The sequence below is a fragment of the Acipenser ruthenus genome, chromosome 1, assembly GCF_902713425.1.
Source record: "Acipenser ruthenus chromosome 1, fAciRut3.2 maternal haplotype, whole genome shotgun sequence".
NCBI classification, from domain to species: domain Eukaryota; kingdom Metazoa; phylum Chordata; class Actinopteri; order Acipenseriformes; family Acipenseridae; genus Acipenser; species Acipenser ruthenus.
Window position 1 is genome coordinate 119,880,811 of NC_081189.1, and position 22,780 is coordinate 119,903,590.

General features: G+C 45.3%; 1 protein-coding gene across 3 annotated transcripts; it reads right to left on the reverse strand.

Annotated features, from left to right (window-relative positions):
* Positions 1 to 1,535: 1,535 nt before the first annotated feature.
* On the reverse strand, positions 1,536 to 18,587 carry LOC117973538 (5-hydroxytryptamine receptor 3A-like). 3 transcript variants are annotated; one of them, XM_059034827.1, is made up of 10 exons: positions 18,357 to 18,587; positions 18,106 to 18,227; positions 16,129 to 16,274; positions 15,005 to 15,049; positions 9,611 to 9,720; positions 9,207 to 9,376; positions 7,039 to 7,196; positions 5,145 to 5,355; positions 4,408 to 4,629; positions 1,536 to 3,963 (listed from the first exon to the last, which is right to left on the reverse strand). In XM_059034827.1, the coding sequence occupies exons 2-10, from the start codon at positions 18,155 to 18,157 to the stop codon at positions 3,716 to 3,718; spliced, it is 1,362 nt and encodes a 453-aa protein (XP_058890810.1). In that variant the 5' UTR covers positions 18,158 to 18,227; positions 18,357 to 18,587; the 3' UTR covers positions 1,536 to 3,715. The 3 variants fall into 3 exon arrangements, with proteins under 3 accessions (XP_058890810.1, XP_058890806.1, XP_058890817.1); XM_059034823.1 differs by having other exon boundaries at positions 18,106 to 18,587; XM_059034834.1 differs by lacking the exon at positions 4,408 to 4,629 and having other exon boundaries at positions 18,106 to 18,587.
* Between the last annotated feature and the right edge of the window lie 4,193 nt (positions 18,588 to 22,780).

Below are 22,780 nucleotides of genomic sequence, written 5' to 3' on the forward strand. Positions count from 1 at the left end.
CAGTAGCTTCAAGTTCTAACATTTTGTTTTTGAGACTTCTAGCATTAAGATAAGTAGTTAATACCTGTCTTACCTGAGTTGTTGCCCTTGTTTTGATGTGGTCTCCCTTCTGTTTTTTTGTTTTCTCACCCCCTTCCTTTCTAGTTTAAATGCTTCTGGACCTCCTCAAGGATCCTTTCTCCGAGTAGATTGGTTCCCTTTCTGTTTAAGTTCAGTCCGTCCCACCTATATAGTCCTTGTTGTAGAATGTGCTCCAATGTTCAAGAAAGGTGAAGCCTTCCTGTGTGCATCACGATTTCAGCCATGCATTTTGATTTTGTATTTCCAGCTGTCCATATGCTCCTTTGCAAGGTGCCAGCAGTATCCCAGAAAATACCACCGTTTTGGTCTTGTGTTTTAATTTCCTTCCTAGTTCTCTGAATTTGTTTTGCAGGGATCTTGGCCTGTCTCTTCCAATATTGTTTGTACTGATGTGGACGACTACTACCGGGTCGTCTCCTGTTTGTTGTAGGAGCCTGTCCACGTTCTCAGTGATGTGCTTGACAGAGGCTCCTGGAAGGCAGCACACTGCTGTAGTAAGGGGGTCCAGATTGCAAACTGAAATTGCTTTGTTTCTCAAAATGGAGTCCACAACAATCATGACCTCCCTTCTTTTTGCTGCCTGGCCAGTACTCTTTATAGGGTCCTGGATGTTGTTCCTTTTGTTCTCCTGATGTTGGTTCAAAAAGGAGCCGTGCATCTCTGCCACATACACCTTCCACTCAAAACAGAGCCGTGCATCTCTGCACTTACACCTTCCACTCAAAAAAGAGCCGTGCATCTCTGCACGTACACCTTCCACTCAAAAAAGAGCCGTGCATCTCTGCACGTACACCTTCCACTCAAAAAAGAGCCGTGCATCTCTGCACGTACACCTTCCACTCAAAAAAGAGCCGTGCATCTCTGCACGTACACCTTCCACTCAAAAAGGAGCTTACACCTTGTACGAGAGAAGTGGTCTGAAAGCAGTTGCACTTTGAGATTGTTTGTGACTGCAATAGGGGTGGAGGGAGGCTAAACATTTTCCATCTTCTCGACTTTGTCTTACCATAGATTCATGAGCACATGAAATGAAAGATTCCTCAGTTTTATCACTTCTATTTTTGGTCTATAAAAATGTGGAGATTAAAAATCTGTGAGTGAACCTAGCCTGTGCATGAAGTTTCCTTATTATCACACAGTGGCACCATGACAGCTATTCCCTCATTTCTCTAATACATGGCTTAAGATTATGCTTACCTCAGTTTAACCTGTTCCAGGTTTTACTATGAGCTTGATTAGATACAGTGTGTAAAGGTAACAAGGTCAGGTGTTAAACTCCTCGTAAAACCAAAAATGGATCAAATTGCTCTGCAATGGGAGTCATATTTCCATACATGATATATATATTATCATTTTCTTATTCAGTTTTGTAAAAACAATCAGCTTAAAATAATCTTACTAACCTTGACAGCTCTTCGAGAAAGTGAATTAATTCACTTAAATGTTTATTAAGAAGAACAGTTTTAGAACTAATACAATCAGATAGTGTGCAGTATAGAAGAATGAAGGATAAATGGATACATAGACTTAATACCACGATGCCTGAAGGTTTAAGTAGGAAGGAATAGCAGATCATTACATCAATAGCTATTGGTATGTCATAAATTACATCGCAAACACATTAATAGATTTAAATAGAAATAAGTGAGTGTAGCTACCATGGCATCAAAAGCCTATAAGTACCACCACTGTTCAAACGCACTTTCCATTGAGAAAGGTATGTTAAACATACCGGAATGTTGGGAAGCTGGCTCTTTGAGCACGAACCTTATATTAAACAGGAATGTGTTGTGAATGGTCTAGTCATGTAAACGTTACTGTTTGAGCTCAGTTTGTAAAATGTAAAGAACAGGCGGTGTTAAATGTAATTCTGGGTTTGTTCCCCTCACTTCAAGCCCTCTGTACAAGATATTGTTATAATACAATGATCACAGGTTAAGGTCAGTGTTCTTGTTTAGACTTAGGATAAAGCCAGTTGTTGCATTAATATATTGTTATAATACAATGATCACAGGTTAAGGGACAGTGTTCTTGTTTAGACTCAGGATGAACCCAGTTGTTGCATTGCCACTCTTTTCAACACAGAGCCCCGTTACACACATTTAATTACATCCCCTTAATTACACACTTTTGCAACAGATGAAATGAAAAACAGGGCAGTGCAAAAAGAAAACAAAAACCTGACTGCACCCGAGAGTGCTCGCTAAAAACCTGACTGCACCCGAGAGTGCTCGCTAAAAACCTGACTGCACCCGGGAGTACTCGCTAAAAACCTGACAGCACCCGGGAGTACCCGCTAAAAACCTGACTGCACCCGGGAGTGCTCGCTAAAAACCTGACAGCACCCGGGAGTGCTCGCTAAAAACCTGACAGCACCCGGGAGTACTCGCTAAAAACCTGACTGCACCCGAGAGTGCTCGCTAAAAACCTGACTGCACCCGGGAGTACCCGCTAAAAACCTGACAGCACCCGGGAGTACTCGCTAAAAACCTGACTGCACCCGAGAGTGCTCGCTAAAAACCTGACTGCACCCGGGAGTACCCGCTAAAAACCTGACAGCACCCGGGAGTGCTCGCTAAAAACCTGACAGCACCCGGGAGTACCCGCTAAAAACCTGACTGCACCCGGGAGTACTCGCTAAAAACCTGACTGCACCCGAGAGTGCTCGCTAAAAACCTGACTGCACCCGAGAGTGCTCGCTAAAAACCTGACTGCACCCGGGAGTGCTCGCTAAAAACCTGACTGCACCCGAGAGTGCTCGCTAAAAACCTGACTGCACCCGGGAGTACCCGCTAAAAACCTGACTGCACCCGAGAGTACTCGCTAAAAACCTGACTGCACCCAGAAACTGGAAAATTTATAATGGGAAAAATCTGGGGACCCCCTCTGTCTGCTGGTTTTCATTCCAGCTGAGCTCTCAATTACTTAACTAGATCCTTAATTAAACGGATCATTTGCTTAATTAGATATGTTTAATTGTTTTCAGCTCTTAAACCTTTGCAGAGTTCAAGTTACTTATAAAATGTTATTGCTAACTTGAAATCTGCAACTGCAAAAAGGTTTAATTATGCAAATTATCAGTTCAATGAAGGGTCTGATTAAGTAATTGAGAGCTCAGTTGGAATGAAAACCAGCAGACACGGCATCCTCAGGACTGGGGTTGAAAACCACTGATCCAGACGATTAATCAAGAAATTAAAACAATAGCACTCTAACTAAGACTCACTGATACCGACAGTATCAGGAGGCTGTGTGGTCCAGTGGTTAAAGAAAAGGGCTTGTAACCAGGAGGTCCCCGGTTCAAATCCCATCTCAGCTACTGACTCATTGTGTGACCCTGAGCAAGTCACTTAACCTCCTTGTGCTCCGTCTTTTGGGTGAGACGTAATTGTAAGTGACTGCAGCTGATGCATAGTTCACACACCCTAGTCTCTGTAGGTCGCCTTGGATAAAGGCATCTGCTAAATAAACAAATAATAATAATAATCAAAAAATAGATATATGTATCTGACTTGCAGATACAGAATAAAACTAAAGCTGCTTTACAGCACCCTATCATAAATGCAATTACTGGATGCAGTGAACACCAGTGTGAAACCAAACTGAGATTTTGTGCAGGAAGCCTGGCTCCCAGCTAGTAGTGCTCGTGTCCCCAGAGCCAGAGCCCTGTGATGGCGAGGACAAAGGCAGCCATCAGGGTGAGGTACACACAGAAGCAGAGTGTGTCCAGTGTGTCCATAAGCTCCAGACAGGCTCTGTGTGTTCGGCCTCGCTCCAGGGTCAGTCTCACCTCCGCCCCAACCTCCCGGACCTCCGCCTCCACCTCGCGCAGAGCGTCCAGCAGCTCCCCTCCTGACCAAGGCTCCTTCTCAGTGCTGAGAACTGCCGGGACACAAGACCAGCTCTCAGAGTGGACATCGATACAGAGGGACTGTCCTCATGAGGGATGGCAGTAAAGCTGCTCAAATGTGGGGTCAATTCATTTTGATTATATTACTGATTTATACAATGACTGGTCTGTTAAATCATATTGACCTGCTGCTGAAGCCAGCAATGCTTAGCTCCCTGGTGGGATTGTTAGATGGGGAATCGTGTGCATCTTGCCCAGAAACAATGCACTCCTTGCGTGGAGGGGAGAGCCAGTTGCACAGACACCTACTATCCTTCCCCCTCTGAAGTTACAGAGATGCTGCTGCTTTTCTATAATTGTTGCTGAATGGTTACACGCAGAAGCTTTTACTGTAGGTCTAGTGGATCACATGACAAGTCAAATTGTAAACTAAGAAGTATAAGAGAACTGTGAGACAGCGCTCTGTTGGTTCCTACATGTGTGGATCTCACTCGTGGCCTCCCTGTGCAGGGGCGTCTCGTCTCCTCTCTCTTGTGTCTCAGGCCCACCCCCTCGTTTCCAGTCAGGGAAGAGAAGTGCAGCCAGACGGGGAAGAGGCAGGGCTTTGTTAGGCATGTGCGGTTTCACCAGGGCCAACAGCAACACCGACTCTGCCACACTGAGCACCAGGAATGCCAGACACACCACGAAATAGATCCCTGCACAGGCAACATACACAGACTTTCACTAGATCCCTAACCAGATTACTGAAAGGGGTATAGGACCTAGTACAGGTGTGGTGTCTCTACAGGTGAGTTTAGTTTAGTACCTAGCACAGGTGTGCGTATGTACAGGTGAGTTCAGTACCTAGCACACGTGTGTGTCTGTACAGGCAAGTTCAGTACCTAGCACACGTGTGTGTCTGTACAGGCAAGTTCAGTACCTAGCACAGGTGTGTGTCTGTACAGGCAAGTTCAGTACCTAGCACAGGTGTGTGTCTGTACAGGTCAGTTTAGTACGTAGCACAGGTGTGTGTCTGTACAAGTGGGTTCAGTACCTAACACAGGTAAGTTTAGTACGTAGCACAGGTGTATGTCTGTACAGGTGAGTTCAGTACCTAGCACAGGTGTGTCTGTACAGGTCAGTTCAGTACCTAGCACAGGTGTGCGTATGTAGAGGTGAGTGCAGTTTAGTACCTAGCATGGGTGTGTGTCTGTACAAGTGAGTTCAGTACCTAGCACAGGTGTGGCATGTTTGAAGGGGGGGAGGATGTCGTTGACGAGGACGAGGAAGACGGTGTACCCGAACAGCAGTGTGACTTTGAAGGGGATCCTCTCGCCGCTCTCCGCAGGGATGCCAAACCCCACCAGGTCGATTAGCATGACCAAGGCACTCGGCACAATCAGGTTAACCACGTAGAACATCGGGCAGCGGCCCATCACCACCTACAGGAGGAGAGGGGGGGGGGAGAGAGGAGGAGAGGGGGGGGAGAGAGGAGGAGAGGGGGGGAGAGAGGAGGAGAGGGGGGGAGAGAGGAGGGGGGGAGAGAGGAGGAGAGGTGGGGGGGAGAGGGTTGAGAAAGAGATGGTAACTTCCTTAATGGATGTATATTAATTAGCTTGCATATATTTCCAATATGAAGCCAGATTTGTATTTATTTTTTATCGAGGAATTGTTTCTGAGCAGATCAATCTGGACAACGCATTTGGTTTTTGACAGCTGTTTATATTCGTCTTTCTGCAACCTGATGTGCTGTATGAAGTGTGAGCCGCAAACACTTGACACTTCCTTAGTAGGTAAATGTTTTGTATTACACTTCTCTCCTTTATACAAGGTTACCATGGTTGGACATGTTTTAAATGATCTTACTGCTCTGTAGTGCTCGCATATGATTAATCCTGCTTTCACAATGCTGTAAATCACTTTGCAGTGCTCATCTCTGATTAACCCTGCTTTCACAATGATGTAAATCACTTTGCAGTGCTCATCTATGATTAACCCTGCTTTCACAATGCTGTAAATCACTTTGCAGTGCTCATCTCTGATTAACCCTGCTTTCACAATGCTGTAAATCACTTTGCAGTGTTCATCTATGATTAATCCTGCTTTCACAATGCTGTAAATCACTTTGCAGTGCTCATCTCTGATTAACCCTGCTTTCACAATGATGTAAATCACTTTGCAGTGTTCATCTATGATTAATCCTGCTTTCACAATGCTGTAAATCACTTTGCTGTGCTCATCTATGATGAACCCTGCTTTCACAATGCTGTAAATCACTTTGCAGTGCTCATCTATGATTAATCCTGCTTTCACAATGCTGTAAATCACTTTGCAGTGCTCATCTATGATTAATCCTGCTTTCACAATGCTGTAAATCACTTTGCAGTGCTCATCTATGATGAACCCTGCTTTCACAATGCTGTAAATCACTTTGCAGTGCTCATCTATGATTAATCCTGCTTTCACAATGCTGTAAATCACTTTGCAGTGCTCATCTATGATGAACCCTGCTTTCACAATGCTGTAAATCACTTTGCAGTGCTCATCTATGATTAATCCTGCTTTCACAATGCTGTAAATCACTTTGCAGTGCTCATCTATGATTAACCCTGCTTTCACAATGCTGTAAATCACTTTGCAGTGCTCATCTATGATGAACCCTGCTTTCACAATGCTGTAAATCACTTTGCAGTGCTCATCTATGATTAATCCTGCTTTCACAATGCTGTAAATCACTTTGCTGTGCTCATCTATGATGAACCCTGCTTTCACAATGCTGTAAATCACTTTGCTGTGCTTTTACTATTGGAAACTTGGAAATAATGGCAGCAAATCCATAATGAATTCTGGCTGAATTCCGCAGGAATAACATCTGCACTTCCTCTGAGTTCTGGAGTAATTCATTTTGAATCCTGTCCTGTTGATTCATGTGGATTGAATTACCTGCATTCATTCCATGCTTCTTTGCTCACGGTCCTCTGGCGGGTGAGAGAGAGGTCATGGATGCATGCTTATACACATGATCAGTTATTCCTGTTGTATTCATTTGGAATTCATTATTTTAAAGTGATACTGTAATCTTTGAAAGAGTCTGTGCTCAGTGTATGTTTGCCCCGCTCTGCTACCTCGAAAGCGATCCTGGAGTAGGTCCTGTTCTCCATCGTTTCATTGAAGCTGTATGTCTGGATAGACAGCAGCTCCCACTCGCCATGGCTGCTAAATGATTGACTTTCATTGAAAACAGCAGAAGCATGTCTCTCCAGGGCAATCTTCACATCATCCACTAGGGGGCAGTGAAAACACAGAGGATACAGCCTGTGAGCCCCACACTGGTTATGGTTTCTTTTCTCTTTTTTTTCTCTTTTTAGCCGACACCCTTATCCAGGGCGACTTACAATTGTTACAAGATATCACATTATTTTACATACAATTACATTATTATTATTTTTTTACACATTATTTTTACTACAATTACCCATTTATACAGTTGTTTTTTTTACTGGAGCAATCTACGTAAAGTACCTTGCTCAAGGGTACAGCAGCAGTGTCCCCTACGTGGGATTGAACCCACGACCCTCCGGTCAAGAGTCCAGAGCCCTGACCACTACTCCACACTGCTGCCCTACAACACCAGTAGATTAACACCTTATTTTTAAACTGTGCTTTTCCACAAAAACGTTTCGTTCTTCTACAGCTAGCATGCTGCAGACGCTACTCCTTGATTGCATGCAATTGTTTTTAATGAGTGAAGCAGAGTTGTTCAGAATGTATATACAGAACATACCTGGAATAAATAGGCAGTTATACAATAATCTGATGATAATACATTTTATATAAATATACAACTGCCTTATACTATCTGGTAATATAATAATACCATTTCTATGCTGATGATGCTCAGATCTTCCTCCCCTTCCCCCCCCTCTGACCCCACCATCCCCTCCTGTATCTCTACCTGTCTGTCTGCTATCTCCTCCTGGATGCACTCACATCACCTCAAACTCAACCTCTCTAAATCTGACCTCTTCTTCCCCTCCTCACCTTCCCCCTACTCTGATCTTTCAGTAACCCTGGACCCCTGCCTGTCCTACTCCCAGCACATCTCCACTCTCGCACATCCCTGCCGATTCTTCCTGAGTAACATAGGAAGAATCCGACCCTTCCTCACCAACTACTCTACGCAACTCCTCGTCAAGGCCCTGGTACTCTCCCGCCTAGACTACTGCAACTCCCTCCTGGCCGGCCTCCCTGCGTCTGCCACCCGTCCGCTCCAACTCATCCAGAACTCCGCTGCTCGCCTGGTGTTCTCTCTGCCTCGCTTCTCCCACGCAACTCCACTGCTCCGCTCACTCCACTGGCTCCAGATCACCGCTCACATCCAGTTCAAGACTCTTGTAGTCGCCTACAGATGCCTTGACCAGACTGTACTCGGCTACCTCCAGACCCTCATCTCTCCCTATACCCCGACTCAACCTCTCCGCTCCTCCTGCACTAGAAGACTGGCTCTACTTCCTCTACGCTCCCCTGCCTCCCGAGCCCGCTCGTTCAACATCCTCGCAGTGACGGAACGACCTTCCTACAGACGTCAGGACTGCCCAGTCCTTGACCACCTTCCGGCACCTCCTCAAGACACACCTCTTCAGACAACACCTTTAAAACTCAACTCTTCCCTTCTGGACAATATAGCACTCTGCCTTTAATGCACTTTAACTTGCACTTATCTGCTCCCTATTTTACTGTATTTAATCCTGCACTTAACCCAATCTGTAGTATTTTGTATTTCACTTGCACTCGTATCTAACCCTGATGTAACTATCAACACTGTTATCTGCTCTTGAACGTCAAATCGTGCCATGTTTTGTATTTGCTCTTATTAGGACTGAAGTCATTGTATTTTGTATCTTGCTCTTAATTGTACTGTAATTCTTGCTATGTATTTTATTTTGTATACAACTGTAAGTCGCCCTGGGTTAGGGCATCTGCTAAGAAATTAATAATAATAATAATAATAATAATAATAATAATAATAATAATAATAATAATAATAATAATAATAATAAAACAGAGTGAAAGCATGGTAAAGCATAGACAAAGAGCTGTACAGCCTAGAGAGGTATGGTAAAGCAGATTTCAAAACATGGCAAACCAAGGGAAACTATGGTAAATGCATAGGGTAAAACTGCAAAAATACCATGCAAAAATACTGTGGTAAACTATTCTATGTGAAAGCTCATCGTAAAATCAGGAATGGAACTGCTATTTGATGGGAATCTTATCTTGATCCCTGCTTTACCTGTGTGCAAGCTCGGTCCGAAGGTGATGTTGCACTTCTGGATGTCGAAGGGGAACCGGAACATGGCCAGGCTGCACCGGAGCACCACGACGAGGGGCTGAGAGAGACGCACCCAGCCCTGCGGAGTCACAGAGACATAGGGGACTGCCACGCTCGTCTTCTCACTCAACCTGAAACACACACAAGCACACAGAGCTCAGAGACACAGAGACATAGGGGACTGCTGCACTCATCCTCTCACTCAGCCTGAAACACACACAAGCACACAGAGCTCAGAGACATAGGGGACTGCCGTGCTTATCCTCTCACTCTGCCTGAAACACACACAAGCACACAGAGCTCAGAGCAACGGGGGGAGCCAGACCCCCCCCCCCAGTATCTTGCAGAAGCAGTGCTGTGCTTACGCCTCTTTGATGGTGACATCGGGGGTCCAGACACTGGAGGCTGGGAGTGTGAAATGAGAGAGTCCGTCGAACTGGGAAGGATCCCAGGAGAGATACTCATCCTGCCATCTCTATGAGGGAGGAGGGGAGGAGAGGAGAGGAGAAGGAAGGGGTCAGATAAACACCAGTGCAAGTAGTATGGACTATAGATAACAAGTCTTGTGATATAAAGTCTCCTCTGTGTGCTCTGTTAGAGGAGACCAGCTCATTGGCAAGGCAGCCAATTACTCTGTGGATACCCAGCAACTGCCTCTGTATCACTGTGAGTATTCTGTCACTGCCTCTGTATCACTGTGGGGACTCTGTCACTGTCTCAGTATCACTGTGAGGACTCTGTCACTGCCTCTGTATCACTGTGAGGACTCTGTCACTGCCTCTGTATCACTGTGAGGATTCTGTCACTGCCTCTGTATCACTGTGAGGACTCTGTCACTGCCTCTGTATCACTGTGAGGTCTCTGTCACTGCCTCTGTATCACTGTGAGGACTCTGACACTGCCTCTGTATCACTGTGAGGACTCTGACACTGCCTCTGTATCACTGTGAGGACTGTCATTGCCTCTGTATCACCGTGAGGACTCTGACACTGCCTCTATATAACTGTGAGGACTCTGTCACTGCCTCTGTATCACTGTGAGGACTCTGTCACTGCCTCTGTATCACTGTGAGGACTCTGTCACTGCCTCTGTATCACTGTGAGGATTCTGTCACTGCCTCTGTATCACTGTGAGGACTCTGTCACTGCCTCTGTATCACTGTGAGGTCTCTGTCACTGCCTCTGTATCACTGTGAGGACTCTGACACTGCCTCTGTATCACTGTGAGGACTCTGTCACTGCCTCTGTATCACTGTGAGGACTGTCATTGCCTCTGTATCACCGTGAGGACTCTGACACTGCCTCTATATAACTGTGAGGACTCTGTCACTGCCTCTGTATCACTGTGAGGACTCTGTCACTGCCTCTGTATCACTGTGAGACTGTCACTGCCTCTGAATCACTGTGAGGACTCTGACACTGCCTTTGTATCACTGTGAGGACTGTAATTGCCTCTGTATCACTGTGAGGACTGTCATTGCCTCTGTATCACTGTGAGGACTCTGTCACTGTGAGGACTCTGTCACTGCCTCTGTATCACTGTGAGGACTATGTCACTGCCTCTGTATCACTGTGAGGACTCTGTCACTGCCTCTGTATCACTGTGCGGACTGCCACTGCCTCTGTATAACTGTGAGGACTCTGTCACTGCCTCTGTATCATTGTGAGGACTCTGTTACTGCCTCTGTATCACTGTGAGGACTCTGAACATAAGAAAGTTTACAAACGAGAGGAGGCCATTCAGCCTATCTTGCTCGTTTGGTTGTTAGTAGCTTATTGATTCCAGAATCTCATCAAGCAGCTTCTTGAAGGATCTCAGGGTGTCAGCTTCAACAACATTACTGGGGAGTTGGTTCCAGACCCTCACAATTCTCTGTGTAAAAAAGTGCCTCCTATTTTCTGTTCTGAATGCCCCTTTATCTAATCTCCATTTGTGACCCCTGGTCCTTGTTTCTTTTTTCAGGTCAAAGAAGTCCCCTGGGTTGACATTGTCTATACCTTTTAGGATTTTGAATGTTTGATTCAGATCGCCGCGTAGTCTTCTTTGTTCAAGACTGAATAGATTCAATTCTTTTAGCCTGTCTGCATACGACATGCCTTTTAAACCCGGGATAATTCTGGTTGCTCTTCTTTGCACTCTTTCTAGAGCAGCAATATCCTTTTTGTAACGAGGGTGACCAGAACTGAACACAATATTCTAGGTGAGGTCTTACTAATGCATTGTAAAGTTTTAACATTACTTCCCTTGATTTAAATTCAACACTTCTCACAATATATCCGAGCATCTTGTTAGCCTTTTTTTATAGCTTCCCCACATTGTCTAGATGAAGACATTTCTGAGTCAACATAAACTCCTAGGTCTTTTTCGTAGTTCCCTTCTTCAATTTCACTATCTCCCATATGATATTTATAATGCACATTTTTATTGCCTGCATGCAGTACTTTCCACTTTTCTCTATTAAATTTCATTTGCCATGTGTCTGCCCAATTCTGAATGCTGTCTAGATCATTTTGAATGACCTTTGCTGCTTCAACAGTGTTTGCCACTCCTCCTATTTTTGTGTCATCTGCAAATTTAACAAGTACGCTTACTATACCAGAATCTAAATCATTAATGTAGATTAGGAATAGCAGAGGACCTAATACTGATCCCTGTGGTACACCACTGGTTACCTTGCTCCATTTTGAGGTTTCTCTTCTAATCAGTACTTTCTGTTTTCTAAATGTTAACCACTCCCTAATCCATGTGCATGCATTTCCTTGAATCCTCAACTTGCATTCAGTTTGAGAATTCATCTTTTATGCTGGACTTTGTCAAAAGCTTTCTGGAAATCTAAATAAACCATGTCGTATGCTTTGCAGATATCCATTGTCAATGTTGCATCCTCAAAAAAGTCAAGCAGGTTAGTTAGACACGATCTCCCTTTCCTAAAACCATGCTGGCTGTCTCCCAGGATATTGTTACCATATAGGTAAGTTTCCATTTTGGATCTTATTATAGTTTCCATAAGTTTACATATAATAGAAGTCAGGCTTATTGGTCTGTAGTTACCTGGTTCGGTTTTGTCTCCTTTTTTGTGGATCGGTATTACGTTTGCTATTTTCCAGTCTGTCGGTACAACCCCTGTGTCAAGAGACTGTTGCATGATCTTGGTTAGCGGTTTGTAAATAACTTCTTTCATTTCTTTGAGTACTATTGGGAGGATCTTATCTGGCCCAGGGGATTTGTTTATTTTAAGAGCTCCTAGTCCCTTTAACACTTCTGCCCCTGTTATTTAAAATTGGATAGGAACAGGTCGACATGTCGGGCATGTTGTCTGTATCCTCCTTTGTAAAAACCTGTGAAAAGTAATAATTTAATATATTTGCTATTTTTTTTTTCTTCATCTATGATTTTGCCATTTGTGTCTCTTAGACATTTAACCTCCTCTTTGGAAGTTCTCTTGCTGTTATAATATTGGAAAAATATTTTGGAATTGGTTTTAGCCCCCTTAGCAATATTGATTTCTATCTCTCTCTTGGCCTTTCTAACTTCCTTTTTGACTTGTGTATGCAGTTCCAAGTACTCTTTCTGTGTGATTTGTTTTTGGTCCCTTTTAAACGCTCTGTAAAGTGCCTTTTTTCGCTGAATATTTTTTTAATTGATCTATTAAACCATTTTGGCAATTTTGTTTCAGATTTAGATTTGTCTACTTTTGGGATGTAATTGTTTTGTGCCTCTAGTACTACATTTTTAAACAACAGCCATCCTTTTTCTGTGGATTTTTTCTCTATTTTACTCCAATCTACTTCTGTTAGTCTCTGTTTCATACCTTCATAGTTTGCTTTTCTAAAATTGTAAACCTTAGCTTTAGTCATTACTTTTGGGGTTTTAAAAAATATTTCAAATGAGACCATGTTGTGGTCTGAGTTTGCCAATGGCTCTCTGACCTCTGTTTTAGTTATTCTGTCTTAATTATTTGAAAAGACTTAATCAAGGTATGCCTCCCCTCTAGTCGGTGCCTTGACAAATTGTGTTAGGAAGCAGTCATTTGTCATTTCCACCATTTCAATTTCGTCCGTCGTGCCCCCCATTGGGTTTTCCCATTTTATACAGGGGATGTTGAAATCCCCCATTAGTATGGCTTCTCCTTTTCTACACGCATTTCGAATGTCATTGTACAACAGATTTATTTTGCTCAGCGTCTGAATTTGGCAGTCTATAGCATGCTCCTATTATTATGCCCTTTGAATTTGTGTCCATTATTCTGACCCATATTGATTCTGCATTGTTTTCTTTGTCCTGATTTAACACCTGGGCTTCAAGGCTATTTCTTATGTATAGCTCTACCCCTCCGCCTCTTCTGTCCTGCCTGTCTTTCCTATACAGTGTGTACCCACTAATATTATATTCGTCTCCATCACTCTCAGACAACCAAGTTTCTGTAACACCTATCACATCGTAGTTACTTGTTAGTGCAGTAGCTTCAAGTTCTAACATTTTGTTTCTGAGACTTCTAGCATTAAGATAAATACATTTAATACCTGTCTTACCTGAGTTGTTGCCCTTGTTTTGATGTGGTCTCCCTTCTGTTTTTTTTGTTTTCTCCCCCTTCCCTTCTAGTTTAAACTCTGACACTGCCTCTGTATCACTGTGAGGATTCTGTCACTGCCTCTGTATCACTGTGAGGACTGACACTGCCTCTGTATCACTGTGAGGACTCTGTCACTGCCTCTGAATCACAGTGAGGACTCTGTCACTGCCTCTGAATCACAGTGAGGACTCTGTCACTGCCTCTGTATTACTGTGAGGACTGACACTGCCTCTGTATCACTGTGAGGACTCTGTCACTGCCTCTGAATCACAGTGAGGACTCTGTCACTGCCTCTGTATTACTGTGAGGACTCTGTCACTGCCTCTGAATCACAGTGAGGACTCTGTCACTGCCTCTGTATTACTGTGAGGACTCTGTCACTGCCTCTGTATCACTGTGAGGATTCTGTCACTGCCTCTGTATCACTGTGAGGACTGACACTGCCTCTGTATTACTGTGAGGACTCTGTCACTGCCTCTGTATCACTGTGAGGATTCTGTCACTGCCTCTGTATCACTGTGAGGACTGACACTGCCTCTGTATCACTGTGAGGACTCTGTCACTGCCTCTGAATCACAGTGAGGACTCTGTCACTGACTCTGTATTACTGTGAGGACTCTGTCACTGCCTCTGTATCACTGTGAGGACTCTGTCACTGCCTCTGTATCACTGTGAGGACTCTGTCACTGCCTCTGTATCACTGTGAGGACTCTGTCACTGCCTCTGTATCACTGTGAGGACTCTGTCACTGCCTCTGTATCACTGTGAGGACTCTGTCACTGCCTCTGTATTACTGTGAGGACTCTGTCACTGCCTCTGTATCACTGTGAGGACTCTGTCACTGCCTCTGTATTACTGTGAGGACTCTGTCACTGCCTCTGTATCACTGTGAGGACTCTGTCACTGCCTCTGTATCACTGTGAGGACTCTGTCACTGCCTCTGTATTACTGTGAGGACTCTGTCACTGCCTCTGTATCACTGTGAGGACTCTGTCACTGCCTCTGTATCACTGTGAGGACTCTGTCACTGCCTCTGTATTACTGTGAGGACTCTGTCACTGCCTCTGTATCACTGTGAGGACTCTGTCACTGCCTCTGTATCACTGTGAGGACTCTGTCACTGCCTCTGTATCACTGTGAGGACTCTGTCCTTGCCATTGTATCACTGATAAGAATCTGCACTCACCTGACCAAACAGCAGCTGCAATGTCAGCTTCTCCTCCTTCTCCTGCTGAAATAAATATAAATACATTTTCAAAAAGCCTTCAGAACCTGAGAAATCCAATTTTCATGAGTTTTTGAAAAGTGCAAAACCAGCCACTGCTTTCAACTAGACAGTGATGTAAGCTGCTGGGACCTCCTTATTAAAGTGAGGACAGTAAACATACATGCTGTTTTATTTCTCTCTATAGCCGGGTCCATACCTGAGCGATCAGTTGTGCAACCCAATTGCTGTGTCCACATCTGAGCAATTGCTTGTGCCACAAGGTTCCCGCGTCCACAAGATTCATTTTTTTATGATAACTGAGGTGACAGGTACATTTTTTTTTTACATTTTTTACATTTTTATTCCATCTACAAGGTGAAGTATTTTTTTTGGTTTTGACAGCCGAGTTGATACGTTTTTTTTTTCTTCCGTGTCTACAAGTTTAGAATCGTAATTATTTTTTGACAACCGAGGCGACACAGGTCGTAATGTGTCCAGTAATTAACGAGGAAGAGTTGGCTGTTATTATTTTTTCAACTGTTATTTTAAATGCCATATTCCCTAAAGAAAAAAACGAAGCCGCGTAAAAGCTGGAATAAACCGTTTATTTTTTTATTTTTACCGCTGACATTTTTTAAATTAGAGCTTCTTAATATGCAAGCCGTGCAGTCAGCATTATAAGAACCAATCAGAGTTCACGAATTGCCACGTGATCGCCTGTGTCTACAGAAGTCGCTCAGCTGGTTGCTTGGAAAGTAGAGCACGGCTCTACTTCAAGCAACTGGTTGCAGGGATGTCCCATATAAGCGACTCGCAACTGATCGCTCAGGTGTGGACCCAGCTTTAGGTATACTTAGACACTTACTGTGCTCTACCTTAGTTAGCCATGGTTTGGCAATGCTTTTCCCATGGCATTTGATTAGTATGCTTTACAGTACCTTGCTGTTTGTTACTAGCATGCCTATGTTTTACCATGCTTTCACTTTGCTGTGTTTTTACTTCAGCACACTGTTCTAAGGTTTACCATACTTGTCTATGATTTTATTAAGCTTTGATATGCCTTTGCCACGGTCCGCTCCAGTGAGCTGCTGTAAGATGATTACCAGGTCCAGGATGGAGTAGAGGGAAAGGTCCAGATAGACAGTCACGGGCTGGTCCCAGTGCAACACTGGGCGAAACCTCTTCACGTATCCCTGAGTGAGCCTCTGTCCCAAGAGCACCAGGTCCTCCCCCGCTGCACCGCACACCCCTCGGGGGAAGCAAAGCATTTCTTTACATCACATACTCATACCTGACTGATACTGCTGAAGACCCTGTGTTTTCATACCACATGATTAATATCAATACCATTGCACAGCGCACACTTTGAAACTTTGAGTCTGTATCAGCGCTCCCATGGAGTGCAAGAGGCGTCTTTCCTCTCTATAACAACATGGAGAATTGACTGTTGTTATATTATTATTATTATTATTATTATTATTATTATTATTAGTGATCCATTGTACCCCGGACGAGCCCCCATTTGTTGTGAAGATCAAGGGACTAAGAGCATTAAACACAGAGTATGACAAAAGGAGTTTGGTATTCTTAGATAACTAATGCACCCCAATAGAATAACCCCAGGTGATGTTAAACGCACATCCCTTGGTTAGGGCATCCTGAAATTCAAACCCTTCCCAGCCTGACAACTGAGGAGCTTTCTATAATGCTTGACAAGGCTGCTCACAAAGTCTAATAAATCAATTTCATCCCTCTCCCCCTCCCCTTCCTCCCCCTTACCCAACCCAGAATCACTGGAGTGAGGCATCTCCCTCCCCCTCCCCCTTACCCAACCCAGTCTCCATGAGTCACTGGAGTGAGGCATCTCCCTCCCCCTCCCCCTTACCCAACCCAGTCTCCACGAATCACTGGAGTGAGGCATCTCCCTCCCCTCCCCCTTACCCAACCCAGTCTCCATGAATCACTGGAGTGAGGCATCTCCCTCCCCCTCCCCCTTACCCAACCCAGTCTCCACGAATCACTGGAGTGAGGCATCTCCCTCCCCCTCCCCCTTACCCAACCCAGTCTCCATGAGTCACTGGAGTGAGGCGTCTCCCTCCCCCTTACCCAACCCAGTCTCCATGAGTCACTGGAGTGAGGCGTCTCCCTCCCCCTCCCCCTTACCCAACCCAGTCTCCATGAATCACTGGAGTGGGCATCTCCCTCCCCCTCCCCCTTACCCAACCCAGTCTCCATGAATCACTGGAGTGGGCATCTCCCTCCCCCTCCCCCTTACCCAACCCAGTCTCCATGAATCACTGGAGTGGGCATCTCCCTCCCCCTCCCCCTTACCCAACCCAGTCTCCATGAGTCACTGGAGTGAGGCGTCTCCCTCCCCCTTACCCAACCCAGTCTCCATGAGTCACTGGAGTGAGGCGTCTCCCACCCCCTCCCCCTTACCCAACCCAGTCTCCATGAATCACTGGAGTGGGCATCTCCCTCCCCCTCCCCCTTACCCAACCCAGTCTCCATGAATCACTGGAGTGAGGCATCTCCCTCCCCCTCCCCCTTACCCAACCCAGTCTCCATGAATCACTGGAGTGGGCATCTCCCTCCCCCTCCCCCTTACCCAACCCAGTCTCCATGAATCACTGGAGTGAGGCATCTCCCTCCCCCTCCCCCTTACCCAACCCAGTCTCCATGAATCACTGGAGTGAGGCATCTCCCTCCCCCTTACCCAACCCAGTCTCCACGAATCACTGGAGTGAGGCATCTCCCTCCCCCTCCCCCTTACCCAACCCAGTCTCCATGAATCACTGGAGTGAGGCATCTCCCTCCCCCTCCTCCTTACCCAACCCAGTCTCCACGAATCACTGGAGTGAGGCATCTCCCTCCCCCTCCCCCTCCCCCTTACCCAACCCAGTCTCCACGAATCACTGGAGTGAGGCATCTCCCTCCCCCTCCCCCTTACCCAACCCAGTCTCCACGAATCACTGGAGTGAGGCATCTCCCTCCCCCTCCCCCTCCCCCTTACCCAACCCAGTCTCCATGAGTCACTGGAGTGGGCATCTTCCTCCCCTCCTTCTCCTCCTCCTCCTTACCTGCACAGTGCATGCAGCCGATCGCCAGTGTCAGAAGCACAGCCAGGCTCATCTCACAGTCAAGAGAAATTCAGAAATCCAGCGTGTCCCCCAATGCAGACAGGCAGTACTGAGGCTGAATCCTAGAGTGAGACAGAGGATCAGCCAGCTCAGTCAGCCTCATTTCAATATTCAAACAGATAACCTTTCCTAAAACACAATTGTAGCATTTAGCCTCTTATCTCATCTTCACAGTCATCTCTTTTGCATACCGATTTCCCAGAAGTCGAAAGAGAGGCCTCAGTCCTGGTCAACAGGTTAATTAAACACTGTAGCAAACGCAGACACACAGGTTAATTAAAGAGTGTAGCACACACACACATACACAGGTTAATTAAACACTGTAGCACTCACACACACACAAAGGTTAATTAAACACTGTAGCAAACGCAGACACACAGGTTAATTAAACACTGTAGCACACACACACACACACACACAGGTTAATTAAACACTGTAGCACACACACACACAGGTTAATAAAACACTGTAGCACACACACACACACACAGGTTAATCAAACACTGTAGCACACACACACACACACAGGTTAATTAAACACTGTAGCACACACACACACACACAGGTTAATTAAACACTGTAGCACTCACACACACACACAGGTTAATTAAACACTGTAGCACACACACACACACACAGGTTAATCAAACACTGTAGCACACACACACACACATGCACATGCACACAAAATGGAGAGACGCTGTTGGACTTCAGTGTAAACTCAGAACCCTTTTAGAGCTTCATGCTGGACCAGCAGAGAGTGGAAGTGAGTGTGGTCCAGTATTCATCTGCCATTCAGGGGAATGTCGTCAGCCCGTCCTCCACGGTGTGACAGTATGTGAAGCATATTGTTACACTGGTGTGTGTATATGTGTGTGTATATATAGTGAAGGAGAACCTCGCCACACAGGCTCTCTCTGGCTCTTTTCCCTTCAAAACACGACGCAACACACAGAAATTGAAAGAAAAACGAAGTGAATTTACAGTGTCATTCAGAATAAATGGGCAAATAAAGTCTGGAAAACTAAACAATCTACAGATAAAAAAAGAAAGGGACTTGTAAAACAGTTAGCATGCAAATAAAGGGGAAGACAAAGTGCTTTTCTCAGGTATACCTGAGCTGGCAGGTCTGGGGGAGGTTCCAGTGTAATTTTGTGAGGTATAGGTGAGCTGGCAGGTCTGGGGGAGGTTCCAGTGTAATTTTGTCAGGTATAGGTGAGCTGGCAGGTCTGGGGGAGGTTCCAGTGTAATTTTGTCAGGTATAGGTGAGCTGGCAGGTCTGGGTGAGGTTCCAGTGTAATTTTGTCAGGTATAGGTGAGCTGGCAGGTCTGGGTGAGGTTCCAGTGTAATTTTGTCAGGTATAGGTGAGCTGGCAGGTCTGGGGGAGGTTCCAGTGTAATTTTGTCAGGTATAGGTGAGCTGGCAGGTCTGGGGGAGGTTCCAGTGTAATTTTGTCAGGTATAGGTGAGCTGGCAGGTCTGGGGGAGGTTCCAGTGTAATTTTGTCAGGTATAGGTGAGCTGGCAGGTCTGGGGGAGGTTCCAGTGTAATTTTGTCAGGTATAGGTGAGCTGGCAGGTCTGGGGGAGGTTCCAGTGTAATTTTGTCAGGTATAGGTGAGCTGGCAGGTCTGGGGGAGGTTCCAGTGTAATTTTGTCAGGTATAGCTGACCCAGGAAGTAGTAGTTTGGCAGTAAAGGTCACATTATTATCTTTAATCTTCTAGTATTATTTTAGTATTTTTATGTGAGAATGTCAGGAACAGAGCACAGCACAGAGGATGGCTGGTTGTATGGCTTTGTTGGAAAATAATGTGACAAAAGCACTCGACAAACCAATAATTTCTAAATGCATGGTACTGATATGTGTAACCAGTCATTTATTTCACAGTTCTGTACCATTGTTTCCTTCCCAAAGCTTTCCCAGCCTCCCTGAATCCATTGTGATGTGTCTCCCCCATCTCCGTCACTAACACACAGCACTCTCCCGAATCCCCACTGACACTGCAGCCCCATCTATCCACTACACAACACACTGCCACCCTGATTATCACAATGCGCTCCTGCTCTAATGCACTTTGATAACACTACACTGTTTGATACTCCTCTCATGAATCTTCAGTTATGTGCCTGTCCTTTAAGCCACCCATGAATCAAGATGTTCTTGTACTGAGGGATTTGTTTATTGGTCTGTTGTATTTTTTGTTGAACTGTATTAATCACCACCTCTTTTGGACCCCTGTACCTCTCCCTGCTCTGGAACAGGAGGCTGTGGTCTTTGTGTTTGGAACAGGAGGCTGTGGTCTTTGTCTTTCGAACAGGAGACTGTGGTCTTTGTGTTTGGAACAGGAGGCTGTGGTCTTTGTCTTTGCAACAGGAGACTGTGGTCTTTGTGTTTGGAACAGGAGGCTGTGGTCTTTGTCTTTGCAACAGGAGACTGTTTTCTTTGTCTTTTGAACAGGAGGCTGTGGTTTGTTTTTGGAACAGGACACTGTGGTCTTTGTGTAACATAGGACTTGTAAAACAGTTAGCATGCAAATAAAGGGGAAGACAAAGTGCTTTTCTCAGGTATACCTGAGCTGGCAGGTCTGGGGGAGGTTCCAGTGTAATTTTGTGAGGTATAGGTGAGCTGCAGGTCTGGGGAGGTTCCAGTGTAATTTTGTCAGGTATAGGTGAGGCTGGCAGGTCTGGGGGAGGTTCCAGTGTAATTTTGTCAGGTATAGGTGAGCTGGCAGGTCTGGGTGAGGTTCCAGTGTAATTTTGTCAGGTATAGGTGAGCTGGCAGGTCTGGGTGAGGTTCCAGTGTAATTTTGTCAGGTATAGGTGAGCTGGCAGGTCTGGGGGAGGTTCCAGTGTAATTTTGTCAGGTATAGGTGAGCTGGCAGGTCTGGGGAGGTTCCAGTGTAATTTTGTCAGGTATAGGTGAGCTGGCAGGTCTGGGGGAGGTTCCAGTGTAATTTTGTCAGGTATAGGTGAGCCTGGCAGGTCTGGGGGAGGTTCCAGTGTAATTTTGTCAGGTATAGGTGAGCTGGCAGGTCTGGGGGGAGGTTCCAGTGTAATTTTGTCAGGTATAGGTGAGCTGGCAGGTCTGGGGGAGTTCCAGTGTAATTTTGTCAGGTATAGCTGACCCAGGAAGTAGTAGTTTGGCAGTAAAGGTCACATTATTATCTTTAATCTTCTAGTATTATTTTAGTATTTTTATGTGAGAATGTCAGGAACAGAGCACAGCACAGAGGATGGCTGGTTGTATGGCTTTGTTGGAAAATAATGTGACAAAAGCACTCGACAAACCAATAATTTCTAAATGCATGGTACTGATATGTGTAACCAGTCATTTATTTCACAGTTCTGTACCATTGTTTCCTCCCAAAGCTTTCCCAGCCTCCTGAATCCATTGTGATGTGTCTCCCCCATCTCCGTCACTAACACACAGCACTCTCCCGAATCCCCACTGACACTGCAGCCCCATCTATCCACTACACAACACACTGCCACCCTGATTATCACAATGTCGCTCCTGCTCTAATGCACTTTGATAACACTACACTGTTTGATACTCCTCTCATGAATCTTCAGTTATGTGCCTGTCCTTTAAGCCACCCATGAATCAAGATGTTCTTGTACTGAGGGATTTGTTTATTGGTCTGTTGTATTTTTTGTTGAACTGTATTAATCACCACCTCTTTTGGACCCCTGTACCTCTCCCTGCTCTGGAACAGGAGGCTGTGGTCTTTGTGTTTGGAACAGGAGGCTGTGGTCTTTGTCTTTCGAACAGGAGACTGTGGTCTTTGTGTTTGGAACAGGAGACTGTGGTCTTTGTGTTTGGAACAGGAGACTGTGGTCTTTGTGTTTGGAACAGGAGGCTGTGGTCTTTGTCTTTGCAACAGGAGACTGTTTTTCTTTGTCTTTCGAACAGGAGGCTGTGGTTTGTTTTTGGAACAGGAGACTGTGGTCTTTGTGTTTGGAACAGGAGGCTGTGGTCTTTGTCTTTGCAACAGGAGACTGTGGTCTTTGTGTTTGGAACAGGAGGCTGTGGTCTTTGTCTTTGCAACAGGAGACTGTTTTCTTTGTCTTTTGAACAGGAGGCTGTGGTTTGTTTTTGGAACAGGACACTGTGGTCTTTGTGTTTGGAACAGGAGGCTGTGGTCTTTGTGTTTGGAACAGGAGGCTGTGGTCTTTGTCTTTGCAACAGGAGACTGTTTTCTTTGTCTTTCGAACAGGAGGCTGTGGTTTGTTTTTGGAACAGGAGACTGTGGTCTTTGTGTTTGGAACAGGAGGCTGTGGTCTTTGTGTTTGGAACAGGAGACTGTTTGTTTTCTTTGTCTTTCGAACAGGAGGCTGTGGTTTGTTTTTGGAACAGGAGACTGTGGTCTTTGTTTTTGGAACAGGAGGCTGTTGTCTTTGTGTTTGGAACAGGAGGCTGTGGTTTTGTCTCTGGAACAGGAGGCTGTGGTCTTTGTTTTTGGAACAGGAGGCTGTTGTCTTTGTTTTTGGAACAGGAGGCTGTGTTTGTCTCTGGAACAGGAGGCTGTGGTCTTTGTGTTTGGAACAGGAGGCTGTGGTCTTTGTTTTTGGAACAGGAGACTGTGGTCTTTGTGTTTGGAACAGGAGACTGTGG